General features: G+C 49.4%; 1 protein-coding gene across 4 annotated transcripts in view; it reads left to right on the forward strand.

Annotated features, from left to right (window-relative positions):
* The window catches only part of LOC144110012 (KICSTOR complex protein SZT2-like), a 195,938-nt gene that overhangs the window by 163,418 nt on the left and 14,638 nt on the right, over positions 1-17,882 (forward strand). For all 4 annotated transcript variants that reach the window (XM_077642815.1, XM_077642817.1, XM_077642814.1 and 1 more), the window contains 8 exons: positions 21-82; positions 628-813; positions 7,559-7,839; positions 8,820-9,042; positions 10,544-10,757; positions 11,891-12,021; positions 15,292-15,821; positions 17,730-17,820. In XM_077642815.1, coding sequence (XP_077498941.1) covers positions 21-82; positions 628-813; positions 7,559-7,839; positions 8,820-9,042; positions 10,544-10,757; positions 11,891-12,021; positions 15,292-15,821; positions 17,730-17,820 — 1,718 coding nt within the window. The remainder of the gene's footprint in view (positions 1-20; positions 83-627; positions 814-7,558; positions 7,840-8,819; positions 9,043-10,543; positions 10,758-11,890; positions 12,022-15,291; positions 15,822-17,729; positions 17,821-17,882) is intronic.

A 17,882-nucleotide genomic window follows, 5' to 3' on the forward strand; every position in this document is an offset into this window, starting at 1 on the left:
GCTGTTCTTTTCTGTTACAGATCTGGGAGAATTTCGCCGCATCTACGATGACAAAGGAACTGGCTCCAGCCATCCCTCCATGGTGAGTGTTGTTGGCATGCTTCAGTGCTGGAGCAAGCATAAGATGTGTGGCATGCTTTTGCTCTGTGCTGCAGTAACCTCGATTAATAGTTAACAGTGACAGCTGCACCGTAGCCGCACCCTAGTTCAGACAACTCACTTTGAGCAGAAAAGCGGTCAAACCGTTTCAGTTATTAGATTATAGGTCACTCACGCAGTGGCACCACAGCATAAATGGAAGACTGTTTGAGCACAAGAAAGTTGTAATTGAATGCTTAAATACTCAAATTCAGAGCGCAGGATAAATGCGAACTTCATGGAATTGAAACAATTTTTGACCGCATTTGTGACAGACAATGGAAAAGTTGGACATTTTAAACAATGTGGTACATATTTTCTTCCTTTTCTCTTGCTTGTAATGAGCTACAATAAACCCTCATTAACTCAAATTTTCGTATCTTGAAAGGTCATTTGAGTTGAAAGCTTTTCATGTTCCTCATTGAACTCCATAATGGCTTGTGGTTGTAAAGTGTGTGCCTGTCTCTCTCTCTCTCTCGTGCTGTGCAGGAGAAGATGCTGGGACAGGTGAAGCGGGAGGCCCGCCTGGTGCACTACTGCCTGACGCCGCTGCTCTTCAGCCCGACCTGGCGGCTCAGGGTAGCCCAGGTGCGGGACCACACCCTTGACGCCACCGTCACGACCGGCTTCCCACTGGACTGCCCCGCTGCACACGACCAACTTCCAGGCGGCCAGGTGAGATGAGGCCATGGGAGACACCTCCCTCATACTGCATACTGTTGCTTGCATTGCGAGCACACTCTTTTTGTAAGAAAATTGGTGCATTCATTGCACGGGTTAAAATCGACACTGTGAGAAAGTAAATTTTCTCAAATTTTATTGAATTCATATTGGGGCGTGCTCATGGGAGCGCGCCGACGATGAAGACGAAGTGTGCGTGTGCCGGTGGACAAAGACGAAGTGTGTGTGTGGTTCGGACAGCCATCTTGTGAGTTCCCTGCTGTGCGCTGGACTTCGCTGAGACTGTGATCTGTGCCGGTCCTGTCTTCGTTACATTTTTGGTGGAGGTGCTGGGTGCTTTCCAACATCTACGTGCCCCGAAGGCTCTCTATGAACACGGATTTGACTCGGATTCATCGCAGTGCGAGCCGCCGAATCCAAGGTCAGTCACCAGAGTACGGTCCGTTATCCCCTAGGACCAGGGCTCCAGCTGCGACGCGCAGGACTGACGCGGCACCTATGGCTAGCAACGGAGACGCGGCAGCTATGGCTGACAACGGGAACTCAGCTGCTCATTTCCTGGTCCTCCAGCCGCGAACGCCGCCGACCTTCCATGGCGAAGTGTTTGAGGACGCGGAGGACTGGCTTGACCAGTTCGAGCGTGTTGCCAGGTACAACGGCTGGGATGCGGAGTGGAAGCTTCACAATGTTTACTTCGCTCTTGACGACTCGGCGCGGACGTGGTACGAGAACCACGAGACGACGTTTCCTTCTTGGGAACGGTTCCGTAGCCAGTTGCTGGCGACCTACGTCAACACCGACCGTCGGGAACGAGCTGAGTCGGCGCTGCAGTCAAGGAACCAGCGACCCAATGAGAGCGTCGCAATGTATTATGAGGACATGGCACGACTGTTCAGAAGGGCGGATCCAAACATGGCCGAGGACAAGAAAGTGCGCCACCTGATGCGCGGGATAAAAGAAGAACTGTTTGCTGGGCTTGTGCGAAACCCACCTAACACCACTTCGGAGTTTCTATCGGAGGCCACTACCGTCGAAAAGACCCTGCAACAACGTGCCCGCTATTACAATCGCGCCGTGAACACCGTATCAACTGCCGACTTTGCGCCAGCCTCCAGCGACTCCGCTGACACCCTTCGGGAGCTGGTTCGATCTATCGTCAAAGAAGAGCTGCACAAAATGCGCCTCTCTGCCCAGTCGCAGCCGCAGTGCCCATCGTTAGCACAAATTATCCGAGAGGAAGTGCAGCAGGTGGTTCCTGAACCTGTTGCCCCTGCTGCCCTTACACCGACGCCCCCGCGCCAGACGTACGCGTCGGTACTCCGACAGAACTGCGACCTCGCCCCTTGGAGCACCAGCCCATCTGCATCTGCTTTCCAGCCGCGGCCCCCGCCTGTCCCTGTGTTGCCCGAAGCCAGGCTGCGGAAGACGGACGTGTGGCGGGCACCTGACCAGCGGCCCCTTTGCTACCACTGCGGTGAGGCTGGCCATATCTTGCGGTGGTGCCCTTATCGTCGAGCTGGAATTCGCAGATTTCATCCGCGAGTCCCCTGTCCGCCCAATGGCGAACGGTCCCGCGAAATTGAGGAGCACCTGTCAACGCGCCGGGATCACACTCACACTGATTTCCCTCGCCCTGACTACCGCCCACCAACCTCTACCCGCTATCGTTCGCCGAGTCCCCGTCCTTCGACAAGCCGTTTCAGCCGCTCACCGAGTCCTCGCCGGGGAAACTAGACCCAGCGGCCTGCGGAGGTAAGGCCGCTGACGAGCGAACAGCCGAACATCCTCCATCGCGTTCCCGACCAGACGACGGCTATCAAACGAGGACACGTGACAATCACAAAGGATGTGCAGCTTCGAACTTACCGGTCGATATCGACAATTTAGCGGTTACGGCATTGGTTGATACGGGAGTGGACTAGTATTCGGTTATGAGCAACGAGCTAGCAAAAGAACTGAGGAAAGTTTTAACCGCGTGGACTGGGCCTCAGATTCGCACAGCTGGTGGGCACCTAATTACCCCTGTTGGCCGGTGTACGGGGAGAGTTACAATCGACGGATTTATTTACGTTTGTGACTTTGTTGTCCTACCTCACTGTTCGCGCGATGTCATTCTCGGCCTGGACTTTTTACAAGCTAACGGCGCCGTTATCAATTTACAAGAGCCGCGCGTGACGTTTTCGCCGACGCAAGCAATTGAAATAGCCGACCCAGACGACTCCAGGATACCCGCCCTGCGTATTGCTGCTGATGACGTGACGGTGCCTCCGCGGTGCAGCATGATGGTCCCCGTGCAAAGTGACTCGCCTGGTGATCGAGACGTTATGGCAGAGAGAAACGTCAGCCTTCTACTCGAGAAACGAATCTGCGTTGCAAGAGGGCTTGTTCGCTTACGGGATCGCTCTGCGACACTCTTGATCACCAACTTCGGAACAGAGTTTCAGCCTATTGCAAAAGGAACGGCCGTCGCATACGTTACCGACTTCGTTGAGCCCGCAGAAATATGTGCTCTGGAGCTACCGTCGCCGGACGGACGCGATGCAGCAACCGTTCTGTCTACCGTGGACATTAATCCCGGTTTGTCGGTGGGTCAGAAGCAGCGCTTGTTAGAGCTCCTTCACGATTTCGCAGAGTGCTTCGCCACGACATCAAAGGTAGAGCGCACCCCGGTAGCCAAACACCGCATCATCGTCAACGAGGAGACTAGCCCCATATCCCAACACCCGTACAGAGTGTCGCCGGTGGAACGGGAGGCTATACCATCCCAAGTGCAAGAAATGCTTGCAGACGACGTAGTCAAGCCGTCCACGAGCCCCTGGGCTTCGCCTGTGGTATTGGTGAAGAAAAAAGATAACACCTTGCGATTCTGCGTCGATTATCGGAAGTTGAATCGTGTCACGAAACGTGACGTTTACCCCCTTCCACGTATCGACGACGCCTTGGATCGACTGCGTGACGCTAAATATTTTTCTTCACTCGACCTTAAGAATGGCTACTGGCAGATCGAAGTGGACGAAAGGGACAGAGAGAAGACAGCGTTCGTGACACCTGACGGCCTTTATGAATTCAAAGTGCTACCCTTTGGACTCTGTTCTGCGCCAGCAACCTTCCAACGCATGATGGACACCGTTCTTTCTGGGCTGAAATGGCAGACATGCCTAGTGTAGCTTGATGATGTTGTCATTTTTGCTCCTAGCTTCGAGGAACACCTCAACCGGCTGCGAATGGTGTTACAGGCGCTCCGTTCGGCACAGTTGACGATAAAGCCACAAAAGTGTCACTTTGGTTTCGAAGAGCTCAGTTTTCTTGGTCACGTGATAAGCGCTGACGGAGTCCGTCCTGACCCGGAGAAGACTGCCGCTGTGGCACAGTTCCCGCGCCCAACCGACAAAAAGTCCGTTCGTAGGTTTCTGGGCCTCTGTGCCTATTACAGACGTTTCGTTGAAAACTTTTCCACAATTGCCGAGCCCCTTACAATGCTTACTAGAGACAATGTATCTTTTGTGTGGCATGATGATCAGGAATCTGCCTTCAACGAGCTACGCAGCCGCCTACAAACTGTCCCAATACTCGCCCATTTTGATGAACGAGCTGCCACTGAAATTCATACTGACGCCAGCAATGTTGGTCTCGGCGCTATTCTCGTTCAGTGGCAGGATGGCAACGAGAAAGTCATAGCGTACGCCAGCCGCTCCCTCTCAAAAGCAGAGGCAAACTACTCTGCCACAGAGAAGGAATGCCTTGCGGTAGTGTGGGCGATTAGCAAGTTCCGACCATATCTCTATGGTCGCCCGTTTCGAGCTGTCAGTGACCATCATTCGTTATGCTGGCTAGCCAATCTCAAAGACCCTTCGGGACGGCTTGCGAGATGGAGCCTTCGCCTCCAGGAATACGACATCACGGTAGTGTACAAGTCCGGCCGTAAGCACAATGACGCCGATTGCTTGTCACGTGCACCTGCCGACGTTGCTCCGGCCGAAACGGAGGACGACTTCCTGCTTTTTGCTCTCGTCACGTCGTCCGATATGGCCCGGCGTCAACGGGCTGACTCAGAGTTGCGTCCGCTCATCGAGCATCTGGAGGGCCTTAACGTCGCTGTTCCGCAGCTTTTCGTTCGAGGTTTGGGTTCCTACAGTCTCGAGATGGCGTCCTTTACAAGAGGAACTTCGCCCATAACACTGGTTGTGCCATCCGAACTCCGTCCAGAAATCTTGCACGCCTGCCACGACGAGCCATCGGCTGGCCATTTGGGTGTTACGCGGACGTATGCCCGCATTCGTGCGAAGTATTACTGGCCAAAGTTGCTCTCATCAGTCCAGCAATATGTGAGGACCTGCCGTGACTGCCAGCGACGAAAGACACCACCAGTTAAACCCGCAGGGCTTCTCCAGCCCATTCCACCGCCTACAACACCTTTCCAACAAGTGGGCATGGACTTGCTGGGCCCATTCCCATTGTCTTCCTCTGGGAACAAATGGATTGTTGTGGTGACGGACTACTTAATGCGGTACGCCGAGACACAGGCGCTCCCCCACGCTAGTGCTGCAGAAGTGGCTCAGTTTTTTATGACATCAATCGTCTTGCGTCATGGTGCGCCATCAGTCGTCATCACGGACCGTGGAACCGCCTTTACGGCGGCATTAATGCAATCTCTCTTCGAACTCACCCACACCAGTCACCGGAAGACAACAGCCTATCATCCCCAAACAAACGGCTTGACTGAACGCCTCAACCGGACGCTTGCAGATATGCTTGCTATGTATGTCGACGTTGAGCATCGTACGTGGGACGAAGTTCTTCCTTATGCAACCTTTGCCTACAATACGGCAGAACAGGAGACTACCCGTCTTACACCTTTCCAGCTGGTCTACGGACGGTGTGTCACTACCATGCTGGATGCTATGCTACCCGCTGCTCACAACGACGGAGACATCGGCCCCTACGCTGACGTTGACACATTCGTCCAGCGGGCTGAAGAAGCCCGCCAACTCGCAAGGTGCCGGATTCGACATCAACCACAACTCGACGCTGGTCGCTACAACCTCCGACACCGATGCGTTCGGTACGAGCCCGGCGACTCTGTATGGGTATGGACACCTGTGCGCCGCCGCGGACTCTCCGAAAAGCTCCTCCGACGCTACTTCGGTCCGTACGAGGTGGTTCGTCGTATAAGTGATGTCGCATACGAAGTTTTTCCGCGGGAGACAACCTCCTCACCACGTCGGCGCCATCCGACCGAGACTGTCCACGTGGTGCGCATGAAGCCCTACCATGACAGGCTGCAACCCGCCGCTTTACCAGCTTAACAGCTCTCTGTATTCTCTGCCGTCCGCCGTCTATACCGAACATTACCTTTGCTGTCCGTGTTCGTTTCCGGCATCGGGCCGCCGCCTTGATGGAGGGGGTAATGGCGCGTGCTCATGGGAGCGCGCCGACGATGAAGATGAAGTGTGCGTGTGCCGGTGGACAAAGACGAAGTGTGTGTGTGGTTCGGACAGCCATCTTGTGAGTTCCCTGCTGTGCGCTGGACTTCGCTGAGACTGTGATCTGTGCCGGTCCTGTCTTCGTTACAATATATATGAGGTGCTTTCATTATTTCAGAGCATTCTTTATGTGAGTAAATACAGTATGTATGGTTTAAAAAGACTCTGAGAATTAATTCAGCTGATCACCACCTATTAATGACAAAAGAGGCTGTTCTGACTGAAAACGGAGCTTTCATAAGCTAGAAAAGTCCAAAAAATGACATGCAGGTGTCGCTGCCGCAGGTAATTTTATGAGCAAGCTGCGATGAAATCAGGTGCGTGTTTTGATGTGGATCCCTTGAGGTGAGACCTCACCGCCATTCGCTTCCAGCTAGTGATGAATTCTCTCGCAAATGGCAGTTTGCAAATCAGTTTACAGATTTTGAGCCAGTGGCCAAGCCAATTACCTAAGAGTGCTGGTGCTGTGTTCGACAGTGACAGTCAGGGCATTTTTCCGCCCTAACTGTCTTTGCACTTCCACTGTTTGTGCAGACTATCCCCTGTGCATGCTCATTGGGCTGTTTCTTTGCCAGCAAATAATGCTTGTGCTGTGATTTGCTTTATGCTCGACAGGACATGTTTACAGCAGTGCAGTGTTCACTGTGTTACCATGAGTAGCACTTAATCTTTGTAAAATTGCATCGAAGGCCACTCAGAAAAGCTCCCTGTGTGTTTAAAACCTAACAATAGCAACAACGCACAACACCACGAAGAGGACACAATGGTGTGGTACTTCCTGCATAGTTGTGTCATCTACGTCAGGAGCTCTCAAACTGGGCTCCGTGAAGCCCTTCAAATCTTTGAAGTGGTTTCTAGCTTCCCTGAGCGTGTAAATCCATGCATACCGCAATCTCCCTCCTTTCCTTTTACCCAGTTTATTTTGTGGCTGACCATACTGTAATTCCTTGTAGCAGAATGATTCATCCTAAAGTGCATCATTATTTGTTGGATTTGGGAGTTTCTTGAAGGACCTTCTTTCTGCATGCTCCGTTTTGCAGCACGTCAGGCAAAAATGGGGTCGGTCGGAAATCAAGACACATATGGTTCCTCAGCACTTTTTGAAAGCAGTTGGTGTTCTCTGAGACTAACAAGAGATCCGCTAAGCTACATAGCCCCGCACCACTGCAGTGTCACTGCCAATCTTTATTTTTAATCGAGTCTCACCAACTGGCCCACAGCTGACACTCCTCATATCTGTGTTGTGCCAAATGTAGCGGACGCGACACAGCTCCGGCGGCAGCCAGAAGAGTGTCGGCGGGGATGCGTCCAATGCCGCTGCCGGGCGGCGGATGCGCCGCTCAAGCGGTGTGCCCTCCGTGACCTCGGGTGGTGGCGGGGGTGGGCAGCTGTCGCCCAAGCAGCACCGCCGGTCCACCAACGAGGAGACGTGGCACATGACAGTGTGCAGCCACTACATCCAGGAGTACATCCAGTACCTGCAGAACCTGGGTTTCATGGCCATCCAGACCAAGAACCCTTCCTCACGCAAGTCCAGGTCAGTGAGGGGAGCCACCCAGCAGATGCTTGTGCCACAGCATACTCACGCACTTCGGTGTTCGTCTTATGTGATACAACCGTGTGTTGTGGGGTTGAATTGGGGAGATAAATACGTTCTCTCCGCTTAACTGCGGCTGACCTAGTTCAAAGCCGCCCGGACCCCACCCTGTGATCGCGTACGCTACCGAGCGTGTGCCAGCCACGGCGGGCCTTGCTCTGATGGAACAAAGGAACGACACACTGGCTGACACAAACAGGCATTTATTGCTACAGCAACAATAACGCCAGCTAACAACAAAATACGGTAATGAATCGAGGTCGTCCGAGTCACCAGCAAGGTTACGAGCGAATGTTTGCCCGCTCTAGGGCAAGGGATACTCCGTGGCCGGACGCGACGAGATACGGGAGCGAGTCTCCCCGTCACTTCCTCGCCTCGCTGGCGAAGAGCGGAGCCGCGAGCGACACGTCCGCTCGCGCCGACGATCCCAGCCGAAGCCCGCTGCCCTCTCCCGCGCGTGAGCTGTAAGCCGTCTCTTGCGCTGTGACCTGGCGCCCTCTCTTGTTAGTTAAGGTAACTAACAAGGGAATGTGCCTCTCCTCGAGGCGAGGCTGCACGGTGCATTGCGGGAAAGCAAACAAGGGGAGACTGCGGGGCAGTCCTCACAGTGTAAACGCAATAGAACTTATGCATTAGCTTGCACTGGTGCTTAATACAGGTTAAATAAAACGTTCTTCTGCCTACAGCTGGTCAACTTCGGGTATGGTCTTTCTTAGTGTTGCGCCTCTGAGACAAACTTGCAAAAAAATGCAAAATGGTGGAAGAATGCGTTGATCTGCAATATTCTAAAGGCAGGGTTCATGTTTGATTCTGTTCTGATAGTATAATGACCTTAAAGAGTTCATGAAGGACCATGGATGTTTTCTGTTGTCGTGCATTTTTGCGCTGGAACTTCTCTTTGGTGCCTTCCCTATTGGCAGCACAATGTCGGTGCGGAGACGCGAGTCGGAGGCCACCAGCAAGCGGCAAAGCGTGGGAGCTTTGTCGCTTGGGGAGCTGCCCCGCCACTGCCTCTTCATGTGGCACTTGGGCGGCCTTTATTTCTTCGAGGTTGGCTTCTGCGACCCGTACGTTGCCTGCAACCTCTTCCTCGTGGAGCGACAGCGCCTTCTCCCATCAGGCACGCAACTCTACATGTCGCAGGTGCGTGTGTTGCACGATACTGGCACTGCAGTGTTCGAGTGAGCCGAACTGAGCAAAACAGTGAGCAGTGTCGAGCTTGGGTTTCTGATGAGTACTGTTTTGTTTCTAAGTTATTTTCTTTTCCGCATAAAAAAAAAAGGCTGCCTGAATTGAAGCCTTTTGCGATCATGTCTTGTCCAACAAGTCTTCAATGAGCTGCATTCCAGTCAGGTGTCTTGGTGGCCTAGCCTAGCATCTTCGCATGTAATTAAGATAAAGTTCAAATTTTGTTTATGCTGAACTGGTGGCACTATCTCTTGAGAACTCTTGTCAACATATTCCCCACACTGGTTTGCTGATATGCTTGAGAGGGCAGCATTATACTCAAGGAGCAGGTTAACACCGTGTGCCATGTTTGGCAGCAAGGTTATGTATCGCAACCTTTTCGTCACAGGCATTTATGGAAAACACCTTTGGGAGTTTAGTGAAAATGAAGACTATTTGAGCAAAGAGGACAATTATATTGTGACCTTTGGACAGCCTACAAATGTTCTCTGACAAGAGCAGCGATGAAGGCAACAAAGTTTCAGGAGAAGACAGGTATTGCAGGCACCTGCCACCAAGCTTGAAGTGGCAGTCATTAACAGCTTTTTGTTGACGCTCATGCACCTGCAAGTTCAAGGACTGAAAGGACAGCAACACCTGAGAGGCTGCAGGAACATCATTGAGCAGTTAGTTGGGGATGTCTACGGCCGAGGCCTATCCGTGATCAATTTTCAGTGCAAGAGAGGCCAGATGGAAGTTCATGTTGACATCGTGAAAGAAATTCAACTCAACAGCAGTGCGTAGTTTGTCAGTTGCATGTGAGTGTGCAGGTTTATTTTGTAAACTGGAAATGAGTCAAACATAATAAACGTGGAGGACTTTGGAGGGGAATGCTCAGATATGTTCAGAGAAGGAAGTTTCAGAGATCCTGCACAGTGCCTGTAGTCAACCACGCTTTTGCCACGAGTGTCAGCATCTTTTTTTGTGATCACTGGTCTTTTGTAACATAACCGGATATCTGCCTTTATTCTCTTGAACTAGTACTGCACCCAGCCTACATTCTCCTCATAAATCTAATCACGTTTAAAGAGTAGAATATTCCTAATTATGTTTCTCATTAAAAGTCACCTACAATTCACCATCACTCTTGGCAGCCTGGAAGAACACCTGCTCATGCAAACCAATTAGAGTGTGGGTTTTATAGAGCTGCAAGAGCTCGTGTTAGACAGTGTGCGCTAGTCAATTGGTTCATTGTAACCTAACCTAATTTCTTTGTTATATTTGTCTGCATAACTAAACAACAGTCCCTGAACCATTCACTTAGTCGGAGAGTACAGCTTGACAAACTTCACCTCAGTGAGAATCTGTTAATATATTGACTGTGTCCCGTTTAATCATTTCAGCACTGCATGTGGGATGGCTCGAAATTCATCGCGGATCATTTCATACTCGCGCTGTCCTTTCATGTGTGGTCCAGGTGACATCGGAGTTCATCGAGGACCTGGACAAGATTCGAGTGAACATGCACATGCACTCGTTCACCTATGACTACCACCTACGTACAATCCACTCGTACGTGTCCGGCCAGCAGCTCCTCTTCAAGCATGGGTACCACCTCACCAGCTTCTTGGATGACTTTGTCAAGTACTACCAGAAGTCTCCAAACTATGCCCGGAACCTCATCTATGCCGGTGAGCATTTTTCTTGCTTGCACAGTGGCATGTAGTTTGCCTGCGATACCAGAACACTCTTTAGTGCCCGGTATAGATGGGCTAGTACTTGTCAGTACTTAGTTCACTATCAGTTGCTGTCAGTACTTAGGGCTATATTAATCCTGAGTCCCAAGTGATCCACACTCACCATTTACTCATAGCGTTTTTTTGCAGGGCAGTAATGACAAATACATTGTGTTGTAAACTTTTTATCAGTTTATACACGCTTCTGTCAGCACTGAAGTCGATGTCTGTTAGTACTTAGAGAGAGAGAATAAATCTTTTTTAGAAATTGATATTGAGATTCAGAAGTACGGAAAGCTGGGCAAGTTGGTTACTACTATCCATGGTAAAACAGCGCGGAAAAACACGAGGACGGAACAGACACGACGACACGAGCGCCCTGTCTTTGGACAGGGGAGCCGGTTCGAATTTGGCGCTGCACTGCAGGCGACCTAAGCACACGTGCGCCCCATTGCTTCATCAGACATCCGTCATCTTCAAACATAAGGATCAGATAGTAAGGGGATTTAAGATGTTCAGTGATGACGCAGTGCTTCTTCAATATTTGTGCTCTTGTTTTGTGTTTGGCGGGAATAGTGTATGTACACATGTGCCTAATAAATCACGAGTTGAAAGTCAGCGCTCGTGTCGTCGTGTTTGTTCCGTCCTCATGTTTTTCCGCACTGTTTTACCATGGATAGTTGATCTTGAGAGTACTTCATTTGGTGGCGCTCACATGTTCGGACTGGTAAAGCACAAGCACAAGTATGGAGGTGCAAGTATGGGGGGGAGCGGTGGGGGCCGTTTGTTGACTTGTAGTTGGAGTTAGCTTTTTTTGCTCAGCTAGAGCTGTGAGTTTGCAATAGACTTATACGCAGAAGTATACGGTAGTTCGATAGTAGCCACTTCATTTTCGCCTTCTAGCAGGACAGCTGTAGCACAGCATGTAGACATTGTTGTCATTACTAACAACAATTTGCACTGGCGACAATTGTCGGTGTTAATGCCACCTATCACTATACCGAGATGCACGGCAGGGCACATTGTATAGTAGCGTGATGAGTGATAGAATCATTCAGCTGCCCATTTGTGAACCACTCCTGATGCAGGTTCGGTGGTGATACCTAGCGTGAATGTGGCTCCCAACCAGCTGTACAACTACATCATTGGCCACAACAAGCTGTACGGCATGAAGGTCATACGCATGGTCCCTGTGGTCTGCGACAGCAGCAGTGACCTTGTGAGTAGCTTTCTTCTTTGTTTCAAGGCAACTTCCGCACGCAACTTGAAAGGTCGTCACCGTGCATTGTGATGATTAACTGTAACAGTTGTGCATGCCTGTACACCTTCCTGTCATCACCAGGCACCACTAGATTGTGTGAAGAGGTTTAGTTTCCCAGTGATGTATGCCAGTGATTCCTTTTCTAGGAGCCCTGCTTGTTTTCTTTTTTCTCTGCTTAAGCATAGTTCACATGCTCAAATTCCTGTTGCTTTCTTTTTAAGTGACACTGAAGCCTCACGGGCATTCACGCCTCTGTTTTTTACCTGCCTTCATAAAGTCACCATTATTCGCTTCATTCTTTTTCCTGCTGGTTTGCTGTCCAGGTTTTTTTTTAGAGCGCAAACTGTTAAACCGAAGGTTCCCGGGCTCCATGCTATTCAGCGTTCACTTGGTCACAATGATTACTACTACAATATGGAAGCACATGATCACATGACCGCCCAGTGCGCATAGCAATGCCTCTTGTCTTGCGTTCATTTATTCATCTTATCTGATGACAGTGATGTTAGCATGAGGTGAGGGATGACTCTATACAACAGCATCCTCCTCATCTGCGCATAGCAGCTGCAGCAGGCATGATGGAGCTGCCAGCGGTGAAGTGGCATTTCAGTCGCATTGTGGGAGGGCCATGGATGTGACTGAGGAGGACCATCATGCTCTGAAGGCTGCACGTATGTGAGAGGCCAAAGCCACAAACATGCGGTGGGTCAGGCAGAGGACGAATGCTGTGGGGACATTGCCCCTAAAGTGCTGCATGACGAAATGCTCAGGTCTGTGCCAGCACATTTCAGCACCACAAAGCACTTGTTGTGAACCCCCAAAACCAAAACATAATCATCGCACACTCTTGCACGGCACCAGCGTTCAAAGCAAATGCAGCAATTGCAAAAGTACAAGGTGGACCAACTAGTGCTGATCATTTGCATTACCAGAGGTGTAATCACCCCTCCCTGTTTCCAGCGACAGCTGTTAGTGCTCACTTGTGGTGTGACTGTCATGATATTGGCATAACCCGTCAAGCTACCATAACATCACCTTCACATGGCATCACGTGACCGTGAGGGCACTGCCACATTACTGGAAAATAGATGGAGGCAGAACGCTAGAAGCCCATGTGCTGTATGATGTCAGTGCTCGTTAAAAAACCCTAGGTGGTCGAAATTATCCGGAGCCCACCACTGCGTCATCCCTCATACCCCTGGGTCTCTTTGGAATGTTAAGCCCTTTAAAACTAAACATTACTGGTAGGGGTGTGCGAATATTGAAATTTTCGAATACAAATAGAATACGAATGTGAAGAAAAAATGGCTTCGAATATTGAATCTAATATCCAATATCTGGTCAGCACAAAAAATAAATGCAGAAAAGATAAACAAGCAAACATTGTTGCGCATATTTTTTTCAAAATAGTGTATGGCCCTTGCAACTGAAATAAACAAAACTAGACAGCCTGAGCACTGTATAAAAAAAAAAAACATGATGTGCGCAGAAACGTATTCTACTTAATTGAACAGCTTAACAGTATCCAACCTGTAATGTGGTCAGGCAAAATGAAATACATATTATGACAAGACTGGAAACAAAAATAACATGATGGCTAGTAAAACCTCATTAATTTGGAGTTCAAAGAACCGACAGAAATGCCCGGGTTATTCGAAGGTCGATTTATAAAATGCCCCGCGGCCCCGAAAAAAAAAAACTACCGAAAATGCAGTAGTCTTATGAGGCGGCTCTATCGGGCAAACACCTGTAATCCCGTGACGAGCACCGAGTTTCGGCGTGCTGGAAGACATCGCGAACGTAAGCGAGATAGGAACGCGCATTGACATCGGAATCGCGAGACTGCTTCTAAAAAGGAAAAAAAAAATGACCAGCGACACGTCAGTCAGCGTCTAGATGTGGCACGGTGCTGAGATTGGACTACTGGCAAATACGCGGGCTGACAGTTGTCATTACCACGGGCGAGTGGCGAAGCTCAGAAACCAAAACTACACGGTCAGGTTATATTTTTGACCTAGTGACAGGGGCCTTCTGAACGTTGTCACGCCTGCAGCTAAGCCCACTTAAGAGGTGCATGGGTTACAGTGCACCATGCAATAAATAGGCGGGATTTTTACACGATCACTTGCCCTGTTGTGACACCTCGACTCGCCCCTTCGGGAGCCTCATGCGAAATTCTGTAGCGAATAGCGTAGTTGACCAAAACAAGATGGCGGTGGTTACGCTCAGTGAGTTAAGGTGACAGAACGAATGCCATGGGTGTGGGAATTAATTAGATAACATATTACGGAAGGATAAAAAAATAAACGCGCTTTCGCGTTGCAATTGTTAGAAGCGTGTCGTCCCCCATCTTGTTCGCAGCACGTGTGGTATGTGGGAAAGCCCACTTGCAGAATTGCGCACAAGGTCAAGCCTAGCGGCATCGGAATGCGATCGGTCCACGCGATAAACGGTGGAGACGAAAGAGAACAGGGCCTTTATATTGTTTTCCTGGAACTTTAAACTCTATATACAGATAATTTGCTCAGATATTGTGCTTTCGCCACAATCAAATTTACGAAAGTCGGCGCGGTGTACGATCGCTGCCGAGTGTTCGGGAATTTTCGAAGATTCGGAAATTCACGAATATCATTTCTCGAATACGAATATGAACCGAGTATGAAACATATTCGATTCGTATTCGAAATTTCGAATATTCACACACCTCTAATTACTGGCAATGTAATGCTGCAACATTGAGGAGATGTGAGAGTGATTCGTCAGCATAACGTGACAAATCATGATGTCACTTCAACATGCCATGGCAACGCGACATGCTGAGTGGTTTGAACACAGTACACCTCATGCACTTTACCAGAGAGGAATACAAATAACATGAGTAAACAATACTACATTCACCGTCCCAAATAGCTGTCGCTGAATCTCTCATTGCACAACAGTGTTCAATAATTGTTCTGTGAGTTTTTTTTCTTATTCAGCACTTAATTGTTGAAGTTTCGAATTGGCAAAAGTCACTAAATATGAAGGCACAGATGAAGACCCTCTTAGTGTTCACTGTGATCATGATGCTTGCAAGGCCTGTGGAGGTTCATTCTGCAACACAATGCATTACCAGGGAGGATGTGATGGGTATTCTCTTTATCGTGCACAAGTGTTCGTCTCAAGTTAGCTCACAGGTGCGTTTGTTTTTCTCGTCACACTGAATAATCTGTGTATTGTTGCACACAGGACACTGAGTACGCCCTGGTGGAAATCTCGAACAAGAAGGTGAGCTACCGTGATGCCAATGACGTGCAGCAGACGGACAGTTTCTTCGTCGGCATCCTCACCATCCACGACACGGCGCCGGCATTCGTTGAGCACAATCTCCTCGCGTTGGGCTTCTACATCCTGCTAACGAGCCAGCGCGAGCTGTTCCCCAAGTTCTCCTCGGCCACGGGACCCCCTGGCACGAGCTCTTCGGGAGCTGCGGAAGGCGGCGGAGGCGATAGCTCCGAGGGCTGCTTCAGGCCTGTCCGTGTGTTGGGGGGCACGCCAGGCGCATCTCAACCCACCAGCACCGTGCCGTCAAGGCGCAGTTCATTCGTGGCTGTCCCGGCCACAACGGAGCGCATGCGCACGTTGACGATGCTGCCTCAGCAGTTGGTCGTCTCTCCAGAAGATGTGACAGGAAGTGGGGGAAACGGAGCGGCATCTGCGGGCATCCCATCTGTGGCATCGTCGAGTTCACTGAGCAGCAGCAATCCTGGCGGAACTAGGTGAGCGTCTTTTTGTGGTCAAGGCGTTGTGGGCAAGCTGGCTCAACGTTAGGGACAATTCTTTAGTAGGAAATCTTCCTCGCACGCTGATTTTTCCTAGACATGCAAGCAAACAGGGAGAAAAAAGATTATATCTCCAGGCCTTCTCTATTCAAGCAAGGGATACTAGTGCAACATGCACTTCAGTCACTATGTTGAGTTGAGAGATATTAGTGGCTGTTGATGCTCTGGTTCGCTGCTGGCATCAGTGATGGAAAGAGTTGGGAACGTGAGAAATATTGTTTTGTGTCGGCAGTCCTCGCTTCAAAGAAGTGCCATTTTCATGCATTCATGGTCTTGGCATAGGAGTGTATTGCTTGCTTCACTATTTCCTTTCTGTGCATTAGCGATGAGAAGACTTTGGAAGAATGTCTTGAACTATAGCTGTTATTCAAATTTACACTGTGGAGTATGTGTGGCAACTATCTGTGTGTGCTGTATGCTTTCATGCTTGCACAGTGGTGTTACTATGTACCATCCCACAGTGAATTTTAGTGGTGCTATGTGAAGTGCATATTGACTTCAGAGGAAGTTTTCAGTAAAAGCAAATCAGGATATTTAACTCTGTAGGCATCTTTGGATGTGTAAAAATAAATTAATTGGTAGCCAAATGTCGCTCAGATTGCAAAACATATTCTAAACTTCAATTTCACTTCTTAAAAACATGGTTAAAGTGCAGCTGAGCTCTGACTATTCTTTGTTGTGATGGGAAATCAAATGCTTAACATTAGGTAGTTGTTTGATGGGGAATAAGAAGTGGTTTTATTGGAAACTTCATTGCAGTGGCATTCACAGCAGCATGGTTTGAGTGTATTTGCATGTCAGTTTGGCCAGAGTGCTCCTACTTTATTTGGTTTGGAAATTTCGCTGTTTACATGCTCCAGCATGCCGGTTTTTTTGTAGCTACTGATCCTACTCTGTCAATCGTTGATAGTTCCTGGTTCATGCGCTTAAAACCACGGGACAATAAAAATGTTCTGCAGAGTTGCACCATTTTTCTTCCACTTAATACGTTCCTGAATAGCATGATTTCCTGGCTACTATGTTCAAAATTTTAACAAATCCTGGTCGTAAATACGTTTAGTGAGCAACTGCACATGTTTAAACATACGAGTTGTCCGAACCTGGGGGCACGCGGTATGGAAGAACTGCGATGCAGCGGCAACCACTCGCCAGAGTGGCTTCTCTGCAGACGGGCAAGGCAGTAAAAAAAAAAGAGTGCATTCATATACAAGTAGGCCATTGCGTGACATGAAGAGGAGAAACACAGCGACTTCTTTGGGGTGCCTTAGGGCGGGCAAGGAGGCGATGCATCTGAGAAATACAGAGATTCACATACATACAAGCAAGCCGGGTCAGAGGAACGCAGAGCAAAAACGCTGCAACAGTTGGTCGCACTGCAGCTTTTCCACGGTGTACCGTGCAAGGGGGTGAAGCATTCGTAAACAAAGAAGAGACCGCTAATTTAGTATTGCTATAAACAGACCGCATGTGTTGCGAAGTTTCTTCCCCGCCAAGAGCAATTAACTCGGGTTGATTTCTTTGAGCATTGGAAAGGAGCTGCTCAGAACTTATGTCAAGGGATGCTAATCGAGATTTTTTAATGGTAAAAATGTCAATAAATATCTTTGTACCTCATTCAGTAGTTCCATTTTTCAAGGTTGGGCTGTTTGCATCATACGTTTTCCTGGGTGTGTTTTGTCCAAATTTTTTTTAAACGTATCATAATGGTTTTACTGTAATTACAATTGGTCACCGGGTGCAAGGGCTCTCTAGTGGCTTTCTCACAGACATCACGCAAGTAGCTAAGAGTTGAAAGAAAAATACCTTAATTGCTGCTGTTGTTTCTTTGACACCACTATTCTTCAGGTCAAGAAAGACGTCCGTCTTTAGGGGAATCTGTGAAGAGGAAGTGGCCTACCTTGGCTACTACAGCTCCCATGAGACGCTCATGCAAGAGGTAAGAGGGTCATGGGCGTCTCACATGAGCGTGACGTGTTATGGGTGTACAGATTAAGCGGT

This window comes from Amblyomma americanum, chromosome 11 (assembly GCF_052857255.1).
Source record: "Amblyomma americanum isolate KBUSLIRL-KWMA chromosome 11, ASM5285725v1, whole genome shotgun sequence".
NCBI classification, from domain to species: Eukaryota; Metazoa; Arthropoda; class Arachnida; order Ixodida; family Ixodidae; genus Amblyomma; species Amblyomma americanum.